The sequence below is a fragment of the Desmodus rotundus genome, chromosome 13, assembly GCF_022682495.2.
Source record: "Desmodus rotundus isolate HL8 chromosome 13, HLdesRot8A.1, whole genome shotgun sequence".
Classification (NCBI taxonomy): Eukaryota; Metazoa; Chordata; class Mammalia; order Chiroptera; family Phyllostomidae; genus Desmodus; species Desmodus rotundus.
Genome location: NC_071399.1, coordinates 818210 through 838926, shown reverse-complemented (window position 1 = coordinate 838926; position 20717 = coordinate 818210). Strand labels below are relative to the sequence as shown.

General features: G+C 51.8%; 1 protein-coding gene across 1 annotated transcript in view; it reads left to right on the top strand.

Moving 5' to 3' along the window:
* The window catches only part of CSMD1 (CUB and Sushi multiple domains 1), a 1050215-nt gene that overhangs the window by 968947 nt on the left and 60551 nt on the right, over positions 1 to 20717 (top strand). The window contains exons 41-47 of the mRNA XM_053916503.2: positions 5532 to 5741; positions 10331 to 10519; positions 13922 to 14099; positions 15800 to 15945; positions 16689 to 16769; positions 17666 to 17779; positions 18333 to 18521. Coding sequence (XP_053772478.1) covers positions 5532 to 5741; positions 10331 to 10519; positions 13922 to 14099; positions 15800 to 15945; positions 16689 to 16769; positions 17666 to 17779; positions 18333 to 18521 — 1107 coding nt within the window. The remainder of the gene's footprint in view (positions 1 to 5531; positions 5742 to 10330; positions 10520 to 13921; positions 14100 to 15799; positions 15946 to 16688; positions 16770 to 17665; positions 17780 to 18332; positions 18522 to 20717) is intronic.

Sequence of the window (20717 nt, the reverse complement as noted above, 5' to 3'; positions counted from 1 at the left end):
GTTTTGTAATTTTTTTAATGTATGTGTTGTACTGATGTCTGTTTATTAGACTGGCTTTTTGCAATATTTAGTCTTGAACCATCAGATTATTCATTTTAATTGCTCTGTGCACTGACTGACATCTCCCCCAGCCTCCTTCAGAAGTGCGCGGGGTTCGCGGCAGTCTCGTTCCTGTCCTGCCCTCTCCTGCCTGCCTCCCAGCCGCCTGTGCGTTCTGGTCCGGTAACTGGGGTTTTCCCACCGGTGGGCCCCTTAAGGGCAGCGCACGGAGATGCTGTGTCACAGTAGATTCCCGATGTCCTAGGACAGGGGCATCGGGAACCTAAGTGCCAAAGAATTGTCGTTAATGAAATGTGTGAAAGACGGATGACCACGAGCAGAAATGGGCATCCCTCCCCCAGGAGAGCGTGTTTTTGTGACGTTCTCCCAGCTTTGCCAGGACCCTGTCTGTACCTGGAACGCAGCAGCTGGTCCATGGAAGGGAAGCAGGGGCCATGCACACAGGGGCAGCGAGCAGCAGGAGCTGGGAGGGGACGTGGGCAGGCGGCCCACAGGCCTGGGTCGGCGTGGGGACATGAGTGAGCTGTGGACAGACATGGAGAGTGACATGGAGAAAGACGGGGCACGACGGGGCCCCCACGTGTGAGGTTCAGGTCCACTGGCTCCCTGGGGGCCACCCGGAGGGCGTGTGGGTGCCGAGGGGGAGAGATTTCACAGAACGGTAACGGAAGTGCTCTGTCGCTTCCAGGTTTTTAGATTGGTTCCATTTTTTTAAATCCTAAACTCCCTGAGCATAGGGGCAGTGATTCTGCTCTGCGCGAGAGGGACGGGCCTCTGAGTGGCTTTCACCCCGAGCCGACTCACTAGTCCCGAAAGTGGGGGCTGCTTTCCTGCTGTGGGGGCCTGGAGGCCTGGACTGGCTGGTCCTGTCACTTGGTTCAGGCCCGAGGGGTCGGAGGGAAGACACATGGGCTCTGCTTGGTTTTACTTTTCCTTGTTAAAGTGAAGCTGACGTACATCATCCTCCGATATTCGATGTACAACACGGTGATTCGCCATCCATAGGCCTTACAATGCAATCGCCCGGGGAGTCCGGGGCCCGCCGGGCACCGTATGTACACAGTAGTCACAATCGCATGGACCACATTCCCCACGCTACGCGCTAACTCCATCCCCGTGACTTGCGCGTTCATACCTGGAAGTTTGCACTTCTCATTCCCGTTCACCTTCTTCACGCCTCCCCCACCCCTCCCTCTGGTGGCCGTCGGTTCTCTGTGTCTGTGAGTCTGTGTCTGTCGTGTCTGTCCCTTCATTGTGTGATTTGCTCACTCCATTCTGCCCACGCACCCCACCTCCCGGGCTCAGGCCAGAGCTGCAGGGGGCCCAGACCCCTCTGCGTCCCTGCTGTAAGTTCTCGGTCATCCGCCTGCTTAGCCGCTGGCCCTCAAGCGGTGCCAGTGCCTGGGGTGGACACGGTGGCATTGGTCACAGCCGACTGCCTGCGGGTGCCGAACCAGATCCCCCGTCATTTCATGCCGTTTTCTTGCCTTTCCCAAAGCCCGGTGCTGGTCGGTGTGGCTTTGGTAGGAGCCCCATCATCCCAGAATTTCTGTCTCTGTTTTCCTGGAAAATGCCTAAAGGCAGAGTTGACAGAAATGCAGCCTCGTGTCTCCTGGCTGACCGTTACCACTTGTGTTCACGACCCACAGCACTAACAGCGCGCCCGTGAGGAGCAACCTGACCGTCCTTTGGGCTGGTAGAGGTGTAGGGACGGTGTGAAAGAGTCTTTCCAGTATTCCCTGAACTCTGAAACTATCACCTCTTTTGCCATTTTTTAAATACACAAAAGATGCAAAACAGAGCAATTCATATTCACAAACTATCAGCTACACACTGAGGGTTTTACTCTGAAGTCATGGTCACATGACTACTCAAAGTTTGGTCGAGGATCCCACGCCTGACACTCACTTTCTCACGCGGAATGACAATTGGATGGGGACGTGCTCTGTGACTTCCGCCCAAGGCGGGCATGCCGGCTGCGGTTCCTTGTGTGAAAGCATTTAGGCCCCAGCATTGCTCGAGATCAGACAAGAGCGACTCCGTTGGCTCACTTGAATCCCTTCATTTTGGCTTTATGGTGTCACACTCGCTGGAAATCAGACAGCTGCGTAATCCCATGGAAGGCAGGTCAGACCTGGGCTTGGGTCCAGTTCCTGATGCGTGCAGGCAGCTTGCTGGGTGGCCGGCATGTCGTCCTGCTTATGAGGCTAATTTTGTTCCTAATACGGCAGTTCATAATTCCATGTCCCTCTCAAGTTTAAGTCCAGATCAGAAAGGAGCCCCTTTCCCTGTTTCCTGTGCTTCTGCGGTGTTGGCTGTCTGCAAACGTGGTTCTACCCCGTGGTTGGCTTGCTGTTTTCTGTTTCTTTCTCGACTGTGTGGCCCCATGAATTCCGGGACATCCTCCAGACCAAAACTCTGAAGCCCTGAGTGTGTGCATCTGGCAGGAGCACCTTCTAGGCCGTGTCCCTGCCGTCTGATTTTACTCCCAAACGTGGAACGTGTTGTGTTCGAGCCCCACGCTGGCTTCACAGCCTGTCTGATCCTGTTTGTGTGGAAACGTCGGGGGTTCAGCAGCTGTTTTTGGTTGTTTTGTGTTCCCGTCTAGCTCTGGGGATAAATGTGATGAGCATTTAGGAAACCACAGGCCCCAGGGGCCCTGACATAGTCTCACACACACACACACACACACACACACACGATGTGTTAGCACCAGTTATGTATTTATTAGTGACAAAAGTCTCTTTTACCAGGTTTGGGGATCAGGCTACAAAAGAAAACTGTGTTTATAATTCAGCAACTGGTGAGGAATAAATTGGATTCCAATGTGCCACCTCCTAAGGGGTTGAGTATCTCACCCGTCCCAGCAGAGTGGGGGGACAGGCCAGACTGGAGGGGCTAGGAGAGCCACTGACCCGTCGTCCTTCCTCCCTCCTTCCTTCCCTCTCCCAACATCCCTGCTTCTCTCCCTCCCAATCTCTCAACCTCTCTCTCTCTCTTTTTGTTTTGCTTCCAAATTTCTTTTGTCTGAACATATTTGCTGGAATTTAGAGGAAAATTGATACCTCGTTGTTGGTTCTTCAAAAAAGAAACATATTTGATATTCTTTCCTTCTACTCTTTTATTAAATATTTTATTGTTGTTCTGTTACAGTTGTCCCAATTTTCCCCCTTTGCCCTCCTCTGCCCATCCCAACCCCGGCTCCCACAGTCCATTGCCACCCTGTTGTCCATGTCTGTGGGTCATTCACACACATTCCTTGTCCAATCCCTTCCCCTTCTTCCCACCATTCCCCCCCGCCCTCCCCTCTGGCTGCTGTCCGTCTGTTCTTTGTTTCCAAGTGTCTTGTTCTTTTGTGTTCCTTAATTTATCATGTTCATTGGATTCCTCTTAAAGGTGAGATCACATGGTATTTGTCTTTCACCACCTGGCTTACTTCACTCAGCATAATGCTCTCCAGGTCCATTAATGCTATTGCAAAGGGTAGGAACTCCTTCTTTCTCTCTGCTGTGTAGTATTCCATTGTGTAAATGTACCATAGTTTTCAGATCCAGTCGTTTACTGATGGGCCCTTAGGCTGTTTCCAGCACTTATATTTGACATTTTTAAATAATTACAGAAGCTATACATGTACAGAGCTGTTCCGTATTGGTTGTGCATTGGGGCCCATGTTAGTGTGGCCCAGACCCCCAGCCAGGACGTGCCTCCCCAGCTGCACCATGCATGTGTGTGGACCAGCAGGGCTGGACCATGCGTGTGGACTTAATGAATCCCACGTTATAAAACCATACTTAATCTGGGTCAACTTGTGTCGAGGTCTCTGCTTCCTCCCCTTCTCCTGAAAACGCCACACTCCACTTCTCTTTCTCCCTCTTCCAACCTCGGTTGAACAAATTTAGCACAAACACTTTTCTCCAGGAAGGCTGGAGTACTTACTTACACCTCCTGAGTGTGTTGCTCTCGCCTAAGAACCTTGGGCATAACGTCCAGAGACTGGCCGGCTTTGTCCGTCAGGGCGGGGTGTGTACTACACGGCATCCCCTGCGTGCAGGGGACCAAACACCTTGCCCTTCTGAGCCTCGGTTTGCTCACCTGTAAAGTAGTGACAATAATAAGAACGACCTTCCTGGGGAACTGGGGGAAAACTGAGTGGGTAAGTGAGGTCCCTGGTGTGACAGCTGGCCAGACCCTGTGCCCACCAGCAAAGTGATGCAACGTCACTCTGCCATCTGCCTCACAGAGTTTTCTGCATCGAGGACCAAGCTGGGTGTTTTGGACGACTTCCCATTTCATCCAGCACCTTCAGGGTTAGCTTCCCTCCTGCTGTGTCCGTGAGGCTTTCCCCTTCCTTTTGCCCTGAATTCTGGCTTAGGGCAACTTCACGTTCCATCAATAGCTAAGTCGATATGCTTGCTTCACATTTGCCCGCGTTCACACTTAAGTACGGGGACCATTATCTTCAGTTTCCAAACAGAGGAAACAAGTGTGTTAGATGAAGAGCAAAGTGAAAGCTCTTCTTATCTGTCAAGCACAGGAAAGTAACACAAGGAAAGCCTTTCTGATTGGTTGGCAGGATAATCCGTGACAGCTCCCAGAAGGCTGGATTTCGGCTCTCCAGACCCCAGTTAATTGCCTGGCTCTATGTAAAACGCCTTTAGAGTGCTGTCTAAACCATGTCAGCGACTGAAGGACTTCAGACACGCTAGTCAGATAAGGGTTCGAGAAGGCCGCAACGCCCCAGCAAGTGACTCCACGTGATCCTGGTTTGCTTTGCTTTAAAGTCATCGGCCATGATTTGTCCAGCACACAGAGCCACACGCCACTGGCCATTTGGGCAGAGTCCAGTGTGCCAGCCTGTGCACACTGACGGGACTGTGACAGTCCCAGCGAGGCTTACAACATCCGCCCTCGCCTTGCACACAAAACAGAATAGAGAGAAGCACCTGCTAAACTAACAGACCTCTGGTGCCGTGGCCGGACCACCTAAGAGCCACCTGCAAAGTTCGTTGCCTGTATCTTTAGGTCTCTATCAGCTTCTTCCACGAAGAAGCTGTAACTCACCTTCTGGAAGGTTTGACGTGCAGTTACAACCTTGCGTTTACAGGTGCATCAGTCAGAACGGCAACTGGACAGCATCGCCGCCAGGCATGGGGGCAGCAGCCAGCACTCCCAGCATCACGCCTGCGTGTCCCTGTGACACAGTGCCATGCTCTTCCTGCTTGACAAGGAAGCTGACGTAGGGACATTCACTGCACAGAGGAAGGTCACACAGCTCCTAGGTGGGCAGTGAAATCGAGCCAAGGCCCTCTGTGATCCAAAATGGGGGAGGGGCTCCGGTTCCCCTGCCCCTCTGTTCTGCCTCCTGGAGAGACAGCATTCAGGACACTCGAAAAATTGCACTCACCTTGGACGCACCTTGATTTTACACATTTCGATACTAACCGTCCTTAATTTTGCCTATTTTTTCATAGGAGCGCACATTCAGTTCCTGAATTTCTCTACGGAGGCGAACCATGACTTCCTGGAGATCCAGAACGGGCCGTACCCCACCAGCCCGCTGATCGGGCAGTTCAGCGGCCCCGACCTCCCCGCCGCGCTGCTCAGCACCACACACGAGACCCTCGTCCACTTCTACAGCGACCACTCCCAAAACCGGCAAGGGTTTAAACTGGCTTACCAAGGTAAGGAAGCAAAGCGAGGCCGAGACACTTCTCACAGACGTGGAAATTGTGTGGAACGCGGGCCTCCCTGACCGGTTAGCAGCTAGACAGCTGGAAGCATCGTTAGAGGAAACCTCTGCTGATTGGCAGGTCGTGGAGTCATTTCTGTTCTTGTTCTCGCCATGGGGACCCAGATTCCGAGGGCACGGTCCGCCCCGCTGCAGCCACAGCCCCCCCCCCCCCCCCCCGACTACCCCTCACTCTCTGTGGCCACCACCACGTACCTTCCAGGCCACATAGCTTCATCATCACTCTGTCTTCTCATTGGACACAGTGTTCTCCCCACCATGAGGTGGTCTTGACCCTCCCAGACGTCGTGGCAGGGGTGGGTGGGGTGGTCCTTCTGCACGGACGCATCTCTGTGTACTCACGGCTCTTCTCAGCCTGAAACGACGTCTCTTCTCGGCCACATTCCAATTAAGCCAGAAAAAAATTCAGTGAATGAACTTTATTCTTTTTTAAACTATCAAAACACGAGGTCTCTAAGGGAAGCTCAGATCGACCGTTATGGCATTTCTGATGTGAAAACGTTCAGCGTTCTCATTTCACACAAAATAGTTTGGCCTTTTCTTGACTATTGTTAAATCAAATGACGTTGGGAATGTCAAAAGCAGGGCCTTTTCCTGTTAACGTGGCTATAAATCGCTTGTTTTCTTTAATTTCCCAGGCTGCCCTTGAAACCAGAACTCTAAGAGTTAACTACTCAAGGAAGGGACTAGTTCATGTGGGACTGGTAGACCGTAGCACTCAAATTGTGACTATAAATTATAAATTCACATTTCCAGAATTTGGGTCTCTGGAAATAGGAATCCAGACAGGAGGGGAAAAGTAAAGAGGGACATCAAGCTGGGCCAGTGAGGACTCGACAGGGGAGGGGGCCAGACTGTCCCCGTGTATACTCCCCAGCCCAGTTGTCACCCCCGTCCCCAAATCTCGGTCTGATCCGTTCAAACTAACAAGAGTGACAGTTTGGGTCACATCAGCTGGGATTCAGAACAAAGATCAGGAGGAAACTGCTCCCGTATTTAATAAGCCCTCGTTGTGGTATCTCCTCACTTACTAAGTTCTCTGCAACCTAAACCCGTCGAGTTGTAATTTAAGTGTGTTTTCTTGAAGACTCTCCATTTAGTAGGCTACCCCTAGAATTCCGTTTCTGGGCTACGAGGTAGTGGTTAAACTGAGACCCAGTTCTGCCTGAAACAGCACCCCAATTTAGTAGCACATGCTCGCCTCTGACACAGTGTGAAAGCCCAGCGTGAGGCTCTCTGTCCCTGGGTCGCTGGGGCACTTGCGGAAGTTCGAGGGAAGCGCCCCTGCAGCCTGGCAGGAGGGGCCCACCCAGCAGGTGGGCACAGGGGAGGCTGTGTGAGGAGGTGTGGAGGCCTGTGTGGAAGACACACCAGACACCCCACCGTGGCAGGTGGGGAAGTGTCCAAGCCAGAGCTGCGGCAGGTACAGAGGACCAGCTGGTGATGACAGGCGATTCCAAAGTGATCCACATCCCACGTTCAGAGCTTGGCCCTCTCTCTCTCTCGAGCCATGATTCTAGAATCCAAGGGATCCATGACTTGAATGACAATTGTATATGACAGTCAGTCACCTCTAGATCTCTTCCACCTGCGCAGGAAGTCACTGAGGGATGGTAAGCGAAAGATAAATGGCTGGCGTTCAGAGGATGGATTGCTGAGGGAGGAGAGGGACTGGGAGAGCGACGCCCGCAGGTGCCCAGGAGGGGGGTAGGTCCCCTCGTCAACCTGCCTTCCTTCCACTCCGTCGCCTTCACCTGCCCCGTGCTCACCCTCAGTTCTGGATCGTGTGGGTGCGCATTCCAGGCTTCGTCTCACGTTTCCGTGACCTGCCTCCCACCCCTTCCCGCCCCCTTTGAAGTGTGTTCTGTGAAAAAAGGAACAGTTTACTCATGAGTACCAATTATACTTGGCTCATCCAGGTAATCTTTATTGTTTCATTGCCATAATCTTAACGTCCAAGCCAATGAAATTATATACAGTTATACATCTCGAACCATAAGCTGCCACAAAAGTGGTCCACCTCGGCTGACCCTGAGAACTTCGGAGAAGTCTCTCTTAATACGACATTTGAAATCTGCCTTTTCTTTCTTTACCGACACTGCAGAAGTCAAGTGAAACCCCATGGGGAGAGCACTGCATACGGCGCGGAAATGGCTAACCGCCACGTCTAACCGTGCGCCTGAAGCTAACATAATCTAGCGTGTCAGCTGCAATTGGGAAATGAATTAGTTTTTAAAACCAGTTGAACAAGTTCAAGAGCATAGTAGTCACATCTTAAATGACAACAAAATATGATGTGGAAAAATCCACGAGGTTATTGTTTGCCATGCGGTTTTGAGGCTGTATTTTTTATTACACAATTTCTTACCTCCATAGTTCAAAGAAGTGTATTTTGGTTTGTCTGTTTTACTTCTCCTGAGTTTTTTCAGACAGGGTTACTGAGGCCATGTCTGCATAGGTCCAAAGTCACAGGTTCGTTCAATATTAAAAAATGGTCTAAGAAAGCCGTGCGAAGGCCTACGCGGAATCATCTAGGTCAGCGGCCCCACAGCTACTGTGGTCGGTTAGCAAAACATGAATGGTTTTCAAATCGTCAACACTCGGAATAGGCTTCACGTCATTTGTGGAATACCTACAGGTCCGCTTTCCCGTTTTCTCCCGCAATGTCAAACCCTGGAGCCATTCGGCCTACTCACCTGGGACAGTCCCCTGGCGCGTCAGAGGTGCCCACGGCCCCTCTCGCCTCCAGAGGTTCCTTTCACTTCCGGCGGCTGGGTCCCGTCAATCACCGAGCTGTCGGCTCCGCCTTCAGCGTCTGGACTGGGTGCCCTCACCCAGACTGGACGTCTGGTTGGCCGAGCGAACGTTTCATTTACCTGACACCTGACTCCAAGTTTAGTATCCACCTTTCTAAAAATCCTGAACGAAAGATTTTTATCCTCGGTAATGAATTTGCTGTAATGGAGAGATGTGGGAGTAAACAAAGTAAAACAGGAGAGCGTGGGTGTGCGGCGCGCTCATTACTGGCAGGGATGACACGTAATTAGGTGGTTCATCATTTTACGGAATTTACACGTTGGCAAAATGGCACAGCTGTGATTGCCTGTCACTTCCACATTCCCAGGTTCCCCTTGAGATTTACAAGTTAAGCTCACGGTGAGTAGCTCGTAAGGAGAGGCATAAATCATGCCGAAACTCCTGTCATTCTCCATGAGGCTGCGCTGTACGTCTTGTTCTCAAATCTTGTCGCCTATTTACGGCCACCTAAAGGTCGAAAACGTGACAGGTAGGTGGAGCAGTTAAACGGCTTCAGAACTTGATGAAGGTCAAGGACACGTTAAATAAAGTCAAATTCATGTGCCTCATTTCTGACTCGAGAACTGGGAAGTGGGTGAAATATGAGGATAGGCATCAACTCATTAGTCATGAGCCAGAAGCGATCGTGGGTGTGAGACAGGTGAGCCCGTGACCCCATGGGCTGTCCCTTCACGCACGGGTCACTTCCACACCGACGCAAGCGCTGCTTGCAGCCGGCAGACGTGAATAATGGACCCTTTCCTACCTATGAACTGAGGCTGTGCCGTGAAGGACCTTGCCACCCCCGGGGGCCCTTTGGGTCCAATCCGTTTCTCCCCAGCATACAGGCTCCTGTGCAGAAGGACTACCAGGCACAGAATCCTCGGCTGGCGAGGGCACAAGACACACTGAAGTCACAGCCATTCGCGAGCACTGCGGTTGAGCGCCCCCAGCAGACCCTCCAGGGCCCCAGAAAGCCTGGGAGGGGCTGCATGCTGAGTAATGACAGGGGTTGGCTTCATCAGGGCATGTGGGGATCAAGGAGGTGACAGACCCAACAACGAACACTTAGGCAGATGACAATCTACCGTAGAATGAGAACCAGGGTTGTACCCTTGTTACGAACGCTGGTCACTGACGCGGAAGGGCCAGGTGGGAATGGGGTGCCCTTGCGCACGTGTGCGATGCAGAAATTCGGAGGGCAGTGTGTGCCTAGACCACTGGGCCCCAGACCGGGCTTTTCTGGAGGGAGAGGCCAAGGACGAGAGGGGACTGAGTGTAGTTGTGCATCAAACTGCAGCCTCTCTCCCCTGCACCGGTGGCGAGGGGCCCTCTGTGTGTGTGTGACGTGTCTCATTTGACGGTTCATCGGGAGTCACGCTGTCTGTCATGCGCTGGTAGCTGATGTTCGTCCCTGCCCAGGCTCCGTGAGCTCCAGGCTGGTGGTTAGACAGTCACATACGGTACCGAGTGTCCCCAGACGTGCCCAGTCCCCGCCTGGCTCTCTGCATGGTTGTCACAGTGAAAATGCAGAGTGCTATCATTATCCTACTAACAATAACTATTGTTTTACTTAGCGCGGTACCTGGCAGCTTTGGAAAATGCGTTCTAAAACTGACACCGGAACGTCCGCCTCGAGAAGCTGAATGTAATCACGTCCCTGCTGTCACTCCCAGGCTCCGCCACCTGGTCGCTCACGCGCTCCACTCTGTGTGTCTATTCCAGCGTACGAGCTGCAGAACTGCCCGGACCCCCCTCCCTTCCAGAACGGGTACGTGATCAACTCCGACTTCAGCGTGGGCCAGTCCATCTCCTTCGAGTGCTACCCCGGGTACGTCCTCACCGGCCACCCGGTCCTCACCTGCCAGCACGGGACCGACCGCAACTGGAACCACCCTTTCCCCAGGTGTGACGGTAGGTCAGCCGTTCTTCTCGGGAGCAACGGAGCTTTTCTCGTGTGGGACGGCGCATTCAATATGAAAGGAGCGCGTCCAAGGTTTTACCGATTTGTTCAACAAGTATTGGTTGGGAGCCAGTGATGGGAGACTCATTCTACTCAGTATTCAGGACTACATCCTATGCCAGGCTAAATTAAAAAAAAAAAAAAGATGGATCGATAGGCCTTGCCCTCAAGGAAATTGCAAGGATATCAAAATGATAAGTGCAAAGATTTGTTAGGCAAAGCCAGATACAAGCAGAGAGTGTTTAGGGATTTCGGGTACAGAAGACAGAGTTTGCTTGGGAAGCGAGGGGGTGTGTCTGGCATGAGAGCGGAGGTAGCTCCCCGGGGGCTCCAGGGGACTGTGGGATTAGGGGTGGGAAGTGTCTTCTTATTTTCACCCTGGGTGTTTCTGTTGCCGACCTCCCGCCGTAACCGCACCTTGCTTTTGCACTTTGGAAGCTGCTTTCATCTCGGGGCTGGGCTTGAGGCGGGCACACTGCTTTTCGACTCAGAGGTAGAGACCATCCCCATAGGAGAAAGGGTGGGAGCAAAGGCAGCGTGTCTTGGGAGGACAGTAGTACCCGGCAGAGGTGCGCGCTGGCCCACGGGGCTCCGGGCAGGCGCGGGAGTCAGGCTGGGCCCTGTGGGTGGGCCCCTGGTCCGCAGGACGCCTGCTCTGAGCGGGCATCACTGCTCCAGAGCTGCTGCTTGGCTGCCTGGCTCTCGCCATAGCTGGGAACTTTTGCAACATCCAGGGAAAATAAATAGACCAAGGACTTTGTTTATGAAGAGTGCGTATCAAACAAAAAGGGTGCTGCAAACCGAATATGCCAACATTACAAATACAGTAACTTGAATGAAAATACCAACTCAGGGGACCTTTCAAACGCTAAACATTTATGCCCAGCGGCAAAAAAGGGAACGGTGTCTAGCTCTGTTTTAATTTGAGTAAAGGAGGGAGAAAAAGCAGAACACATCAATGAACTCTTTAAACCATGTTTTCATCTGCATTTTTCCATTCTATACCATTATAAAAATAACTATAAAAGAACTTTAGCTGTGTTTTTAAGATTATGTTAGCCTAATACAAATTTAATAATGTAAAAATCACTAATAGTGTGATTAAATGCAAATGTAAAATAGTATTTTAAAATTATTTTAGAAAACTCAGAATGGCAGTTGCATATTCAGTGTTTTTTTCATTAAAGCACTTAAAAAACCTTCCATACCATTTCCCACTTAAAAATACATATGTTTATACGCATAAATTATTGACTTGTCAGGATTTTTTTTTGCAATTTTTACGAGAATCCTTTGTATTCATATGTAAATGGAATACTTCTTGGCTTGATATAAAAATATAGAATTAAGTATTTAATTAGATTTCACTGCTCTTTCAAATCCAGTTTTCCACTGTGGAAATAACTGCTGGCTCAGCATTAGTTTCCCAGTTTGAAGACAGCTAAATGTATCTTTTCTGATGTAGCGTAAAGGTGATGCCACCTTCCGTAATGCATCAAATACAATATCTTCAAACTAAATAAATAAAAGAGTATATCTGAAAGTGATGAGAAATTCAAGACATTATTAATTTTGCCAGGAACTGATAATTATACAGAAGCCATGGTTATTTCTAAAAAATGGGTTATAATTATTGAAATGTGGTTTAAAGCACTGTGGTTTTATTAAGTTACTAAATGTAATTTGATCATTAAATAGGTATCTACGCTGACAAATGTAGCTCAAAATTTTCAGATATGTTGTTGACCTAGTTAACTGTTTATTACTGAAATATTTGTGTAGATACTCTTTTAAGGTCTTTTACAAAAGTTAAACCCCGTCCTGTGATACCTTACTTTCAAATGCATTAGAACCTTCGGTGGGGGGGGCGGGGACAGGTAATCCCCCAGACAGCCTGCGGTGGGCAGTGTGACAGAGCGCCTTTCAAACGGACATATTTTCTAAGCAGAAAACAATTTGATTGCATAACTGATATGAGAAATCCCAGCAGCCAAAAACAGGACACGAGGTACACACTTTTAAAATGAAGGCTTGCCAAGGCGGCTGATAAACTCAGAAAATAACCATCCCCGGGCGGTCAGGCGCTGGGACAGCTGTTTGGGTGGAAGAGACCCACTCACCCTGGAGGGGGTGGGGTAGGAGGGGCAGGGTGAGCGATGGCCTGAGGTGCAGCAGAGAGGAGTGTGGCATCGCCAGGGCCACCAGGGGGCGCTGCGAAGTGCTCTGTGGCCCTCTGTTACTGTCTGCTTTGCTGGGTCGTCCATTAACATCTGCCTGACTCTGGACCCCACTGGGAATGACATGGAGAAATGTGCCCCCTTTTCTCCGAAGCCCCTTCTTCCAACAAATTCACACCCAATGCACCAGGGTTGGTTCCTGTCCCAGACCTGCAGGCCCCTGCGCGGTTACCTGGGCAGGGACCACTGCCCGCGTGTCCTCCTTATTCTTCATTGTTCCTGAGCTTTTCTCTGTCTGTCTCGTCACATATATTGGCCTATTCACTCCGCTGAAACTCTGCGCCTTTTGTGGCAAGTCCTTAAAAGCCCCACGAGGTCCGTGCCGGCCACGCCCGCTCAGAGCACAGCTGTCGGCTTTCGGTCCGATTAAAAAGTGTGCTTATCCACAATCTCAGGGGGCCGTGAGCCTGCGTGAAGGGAAGAATGCCTCTCACGTTATTCTGCTAAAATGTGGTGGTTTCACTTTCTGTAAATAAAGAAAATCATTGCCACGGCAGCTGGGAAAATCGATGTGTTAAGTAAAACAAACATGGGCGGATCTGGCACTGCACCTCCTCACGGAGCTAAACGCCTGCCGTGAGGTCTGGAAGTGGGCCTGTGATGTACCACTGACATGCATTTATCTCCGTTCTCCACGTGTGTAGATCTGCAAACACGTGACAACATCCATGTTTCACAGAAATAGATGAAAACGCCACTTTTACACATTTTAAAGAGGCTTCAGAAATCTCACTTAAAACGAAAATCATTTCTTTTTTTATGCATAATTTCCACATAACCCCTTGCGTGGGTTCGACCACGGGATTGTCAGCTCCGCACAGGACACACTGATTGAAGATTTTCTCTTTTCAGTTACATGCGGTTGAGTTTATCTTGAAGGTATCGTGAAAGTTGGGTGAATATATTAAGTGAACAGACAGCTCAGAAGCACCGTTCTCCTAAGGTTTTAAGACTTGAGGGGAGTCATTTGGACAAAGTAGTTCCTGGGAAATATCTCACAATCATTTCTTGTGGGGGCCGTGTTGGCCGAGGGGCTCCGGAGCCCTAGAAGCATTTCCCTGTGTCCTTTCTCGAGCTGACTGCGCCGCGCTTGCCTTCTCCTCGCTTCCCCTTCAGCTCCCTGTGGCTACAACGTGACCGCGCAGAACGGCACCATCTACTCCCCCGGGTTTCCCGACGAGTATCCCATCCTGAAGGACTGCCTGTGGCTGGTCAGCGTGCCCCCAGGCCACGGGGTCTACATCAACTTTTCCCTGCTGCAGACTGAGGCCGTCAACGACTACATCGCCATCTGGTAGGGGGCTGTCCTCGGGGCCCCGCGGGGGCTGTCGAGGCTCGTCCTCCCAGCCACTCGCAGGTCACTGAGGCCCCCGGCTGCCTGGGGAGGAAGGGGGTGGCCAGGCAGACACCCGAGGCCAGATGTGCGGAGAGTGGGCGTCGCGTGGCGCGTTGGAGGGTGGCACGCGGTAGCATCACTCTGACTGGGGGCGCGCGTCCCGCGGTTATTCCTCCGATGTAGTCCAGGGTGATTGCTTTTCGTAAAGTGCAGCTGGCGGGCTCCTCGACCATCCGTCAGGGGACGTGCCGCGTCTAGGGCTCTTGACGGAGTGTTTCACGTGGCCTCCCCCCTCCATCCTCGCTCGGAAAGGGAGGGTGTTGGGGGGCACCCGGATCCAGGCTCGGGGGCGGTGTGGGCCTGCAGCTCTGGCCCCTTTCCAGGGAGCTGGATGGCCTCCCTGGGTCCCTGAGAGTCTCCTTGCCTAAGCGTGCATACCTGTGGGAAGGGCTCTCCCCGCCTTTGGTTGGGAGGTGAGAGGTTGTGGGCGAACAGGAGATGCCAGCGGCCCTGTGACCCTGTGATGGGCACAGGAGGAGGGCACTGCCAGGCGTGGGGGCGGCGGCCAGGTCTGAAGAGCCAGGACGCACTTCTGGGGTAGACAGCAAACACCGCAGGAGTGATTCCCGGTTAACAAGGGGGTGTGAGTGTGTGAGGGTGTGTGAGTGTGTGAGAGTGTGAGTGTGTGAGTGTGTGTGTGTGTGTGTGTTGGTGAAGCTGTAGTGAAGGGAGGGCTGTTCTGCACATTGGATCGGAAAGGCCGCAGGCAGGAGAGCACTGGGTCCCAGCAGCTGGACCGTCTCAGGTGTGTGGAGCTGAGCAGGGGGAGCTCCAAGAGAGGTAGCGACCACCTGGGGAAGTGGGGCTGGTCACCCAGGACCTTACAGATCACGCGAGGGACTTGGGGCTTCCTTCTAGGAGCCAGGCGGGGCCACCGAGGGCCTCCGAGGAGAGTTGTAAGAGCAGATCCTGGTCTCAGCATGCCCGTCTCCCTTGGAGGGAAACGTGTTTTCCTAGAGCAAGCAGACCTCCTGGCCACAGAGGGGCCTCCAGGGTGGGGGGGAGTGTGATGCCTTGTCTCTGGGGCGGAGAAGGATGGAGACCCTGAAATAGTGAGCTGACCAAGAGGGGCTGCCATTTCAAAAGCAAACACACACCAGCAGCACGAACCAGCAGCAGTTCCCCCAGGCTGCCCGGTCGGTCCTGGAGGGAGCGGCAGGGGCCCTCCTGGCTCACTGAAGTGGGCCGGCGCCTGTGGGAGAACGCCGACGGGAAGCCCGGGCGGTTCGGGGACATCGAATCCACAGCCGGAGTTTCTGAACCCAATGTCCAGTGGAGGGTAATGCTTCGTTCCGATTCCAGACGTAGTTGAACTCAGTAGCATGGTCTCCGTAGGTGTCCCTGCGGTCAGAGGGACACTGTTGAACTCAGAGTTTGCCGTGAGGACTTTCAAAAGGAAGCTGGTAAACACAGCACTGGCGTGCATTTGTGTGTTGTCTCCGACATGCCCCAGACGGTCAGCTGTGGGCGAGCGTGTGCAGCCGGCTGGGGGCTCCCAGGAGTGCACACAAGCCCTGCGCCTGGAGCCCCAGGGGATGGGGTGTTCATTCGTGGATGCCGTGCGGGCACCTCTGGCTCAGACGCCCCTGTCCTTGCAGGGACGGCCCCGACCAGAACGCCCCGCAGCTCGGAGTCTTCAGTGGGAACACAGCGCTGGAAACCGCGTACAGCTCCACCAACCAGGTGCTGCTCAAGTTCCACAGCGACTTCTCCAACGGCGGCTTCTTCGTGCTCAACTTCCACGGTCAGTGGGCTGCCGCCCTCTGAGGGGACGGAGAGTTTCGCTTGATTTTGCTCCGGTTCTGACCTGTGCCTGGGCTCCAGCTGAAGAGCCCGAGAGGGTGCCCTTGCATTCGGTGCCTGTGTTCCCGGGGGCCCTCTTTGGCCTCACGGCATCTTTATTATTTTGCCCCGTCCTACGCTGTGTTTCCCGGTCAGCTTGGACACACTCCGACAGAAGTGTGTTGTAAAGGAAACTCGGACGCACAGTCGGTGAGGCTCACATGTCCACACCCGCCTGTGGCATCACAGATGGGGCGAGGGCAGCCCCCGAGGGTCTGGAGAGTGAGCGCTAAATAATTTAGAAAAATCTGTAAGGGTCCCTTGCCTCTCTGGGGGGCTGCCACCTTGGGAGTCCTGGGCACAGACACAGAGGCCTTGTCGCATCTGAATGTGGACGTGGAACCCGGCCATCGCCGGCCATTCTTGTACAGAACTCCCTCACAGGAGGGGCTGTGTGCCCAGATTCCCATCGCAAAAGTGCATGCTTTCCTCTTTGAGGTCCGATACCCCCAACATTAAACTACGCTGTGAGTGTGGCTGCTTGAGGATCTTACAAAACCATGATTTACTAATAAATACAGACCTATTGGTGTTCCTGAGCCTTGCAGCAGCGTGAAAAGAACACCCTCTTAATAATCTTGTTTATTCAGCAAATGTAATCGCAGTTTGTTTTTGTTTTTGTTTTTGTTTTCATAAACCGTTTAGCATTTCAGCTCAAGAAGTGCCAGCCTCCCCCAGCAGTCCCACAGGCAGAAATGCTGACGGAGGACGAGGACTTTGAAATCGGTAACGTGTTTCTCACCACGAAGTCGTTAGCTTCGCTTCCTTTTCCCACGCACCCCGTAGGGACAGGGCTGGGACACGGGAGTGAGTGTCGGTCGGGAACGGTCCTGCAGCCCCCGTGGCGAGCTGCACTGCCCGTGATTTCTGGTTCCTGTCGTTAGAGGTTGGTTTTTTCACTTCGAGCACATCCCCCAGAGCTCGTGTTTTTTCTCTTGAGTACCATTTTCTGAGGAAGCAGATCCATGTGCTGAGTCAGGGCCGCACAAGCGACCGCAGGCTAGAACTCTGTCATCTGCGGCCACAGTAACGACAGGGGTGCCCCTGGCCTTTCGAGGACACTGGGATGTGACTGACGTCATGTCCGATGATAAGAGTTGGAGATTCTGCTTGTCCTTTCCTATCGGTGCCCTGTTTCCTCAGCCACCCATCAGTCCCCTCATGTAGGTTTGCAGGTTATGGGACTCCACGGTCCCAGTTATAGGCATCCCATCCTGCTGGGACCCCCATCCGGCCTCTGGTCAAACCATGGGACCCCAATCCTCCAACGTGCAGAACGGCTGAGTTAGGAGACCGTGTGCCGTGAGGCTGAGGCCTCTCGGAGCATTAAAGCCATCTGTGTCACAACCTGAAGTCCTAAATCTCCATTTCACTTCTGTGTCCTGTCACCCTCAGGGAAGCTTAAGGGACAGAGACGCGTTAGTCACTTCTGTCCTAGACGCTGGCTAAGTTTAAGATGGCCTTTTTGTAAATGGGGAGCTGAAATGGCAACGTTGTATCCAACAGTCTAAAATGAGGACGGATGTGGGTTCGGGAACGGTTGGCCCGTGGGCTCCCTTGGCTGGGCCCCCACTCGAGGTCAGGGGAGTGTAATCACCAGCTGCTCACGTGGGCTCTTCCAGGGGACTTCGTGCGGTACCAGTGCCACCCAGGGTTCACGCTGTCCGGTGTCGACACGCTCACCTGCAAGCTCCGCACCCAGCTGCAGTTCGAAGGCGCTCCCCCCACATGCGAAGGTATGTGCACCGGTGGCTGCGTGTGTGTGTCCATGTCCCTCGTGGAAAAATGAGAGACATGTTGTCGTGAGGAAGCTGCCCATCACCAGGTGCCCAGAGCTGCGGCCTTTGAGTCATCTGAATAGTTTCTGCAGAGGAACATTCAGGCTTAACGCAAAATCTGATGCAGACTCGTTGCTCTACTCGCTCAGTCATTTTGAATGTGACGGCCACACAGGACACATGCTCACTCAACGGCGTCTACTGTCCCCACTGACTAGTACAGTGAAGTTGTCATTGTTCACGCACATGCATTCCAGTCCACTGTCCTTGGCTGCCAGGTTACATGGATGTCATGCAAACCATTCTCTCTCACTATATTAGCAACGGCTGGATGTTTTCCGTGTGTATAATCCTCCTGTAGGTTACGGGGTGGTGTTACAGTGTTGCTATCAGTCAGTGCTGGCCTCCGGCTGAGTCTGTAGCCCCTTCCCCTTGCCGGGCCCACAGGCTGACACCATCCCGCAGAAGCCGGCCTCGCCCGGCTAAGGACAGCTTTCACTTTCCTCCTCAGCGCAATGCCCAGCCAGCGAAGTCCGCACGGAGTCGTCGGGGGTCATCCTCAGCCCAGGTTACCCAGGCAACTACTTCAACTCCCAGACCTGCTCCTGGACCATCAAAGTGGAGCCGAGCTACAACATCACCATCTTCGTGGACAACTTCCAGAGTGAGAAGCAGTTCGACGCCCTGGAAGTATTCGACGGTGAGTTTGTCTCTGCTCCGCCCATGCGAGCTGGCGAAAAGAGTAGAACGCCCTTGTAATGTTTTTGTCACACGAGAGCTCGAATATATGTTTGAGTTAAATGGCATCCCCCCAAACAGGACATGAATTCCTCTAGCACTTTGCAATCTCAGAAATCCAGTGCTTTGTCAACCATTAGCGTTTTGTTACTGTTGCAACTTGTAAACAATTAGTGATACTCTGAAAATGGGCCAACCTGCTTAACCCACTCTCTGCTTCTTTAATGCGGGGTCTAGAGCCGAACTTCTCTCTGTAAGAATTATATTGATCGAAAAGATATTTTAGGGAATTCGAGATTTAGGAAATAACGATACTTTATTCAATCTAATATTTTACTAGGAATATGAATAGGACGGCTCACAGAGGTTTTTACATGGGAAATGCTATGGAGCCTTTAACAAATCTTCTTTTAAAAATTAGTCTTCTACCTTTTTATACAATTCTAATAAGCTTTTTCACATAACAATGCTATGCCTGAAAAGTAAAGTGTGGTTGAATTGTCAATTTGAAATGAAACCAATATTCATATTTTTCTTCATCACACCCCAGAAAAGTGCACCAACATACAATTACGGCTGCGCGTAATGATAGGGTTTCCACATGTTTTGACAGATTTGTCATTGCGTTAAATTACAATCAAGTCAGTGAAAATAAATCATCACTGTAATTGGTTCTATGTGTGTTAGTACGCCTCTTGCTGACTGGTGAGTGTGATACCGCATCACCCATACGGGCAGACACCACACCAACCAATTTGGATAATTCCAAAGATGAACTGCTAAACTGGGAATCAAATTTACACTTACATGCCTAGAAGAAGAGTATGTTCATTTTCAGAGGGTTTTTTTGTGCCTCCAGTAGCCCTCCCTTATCCACCTTTTCAATTACCCACAGACAACTGGGGCCCAGAGCCATTAAGTGGAAAGCTGTACAAGGAGACCGTTTGTGAGTTGTGAGTTGTGAGTTGTGCTTTCTCTGCGGCAGGGTGACGGACCCCTCCGCAGACCCACTCACTCTGCCCGGGACACGAGACGTCCCTTCGTCCAGCGTCTCCGCGCAGCACCATATGTGCTCCCCACCCCGTCCGTCACTAAGCAGCCGTCTGGGCGGCCAGGTCAGCAGTGCTGGTCCTCATTCCTGTCACCCTTGTTGTATTTAATGATGGCCCCAAAGCGCACCAGCAGTGATGCTGGCGGCTCAGATGTGCCCACAAAGCCACACAGCACGTCCTTCCAGTGGAAAGTGTGTGTGTGGGGGAACATGGTACTCACAGGGTCCAGTCCCAACCACAGAGTCCACGGGTCTTGTGTTCCCCGCAGGTAAGGGGACGGCGGTACCTCAAAACACAGACTGTGGACGCTGTTCCCCTTAGTCTTCGGGAGGAAGGGAGTGATTCATTAGCCAGGTGCCCAGTGGGCCCTTATTTCAACGAGGAGCCAGGTGAACGATTCTGAGGCCCATGAGGTGTCTGGGAAACAAAGCAGGCAAGCAGCCCACCTCAGGGTGTGTACATGTGTTCACGTGTGTGCACGCATGTGTCTGTGTGCACACATGTTCCCATCGTGCTGTCTATAATGGGATATATTTAATAACTATTTCAAATTTATGAATATCCCTGGTCCACCTTAGTTGCGTCAGAGTTCAGCTGACAGTCTTCTGCATTGTGTACTGTCAGGAGGAAAATCATTATCGATAATTTGTGCTTTAAGTGCTTATAATTTGATCTCCCCAAACAAGGACAGATCACACCCTTTGCAAACCAGCGGAGTAGGTGATAGAGACGGTCTCCAAGCAGATGCTGTCGAGATTATCATAGATCGGTGACGGGGCGTGTTTTTGTCTCAAAGATTTTTCTGTAAAATGAAAGGTCAGCGTTTCATGGGGATGTTTTCTAGGCGCTGGTAGTTTTGTTTCAGCAAATGTCACATTCATGGCGAGTGTTTCTCTGTTTTTGTGAGTCCGGGGCTCTTTGTAGCTCATGAGTGGACAAAAAAACATGTTGAATGTATTCATTTCAAACTTTATTAGCCTAGGAGTATCTCACTCTCCACAGCTCCCTCGTACACATTTCTCAATTCAAAAAAGCAAATTTACATCATTATAGATCTCAGTTAAGAAGGGCGTCGAAATACAGACAGCGGTGTCACTTGTAAGGGC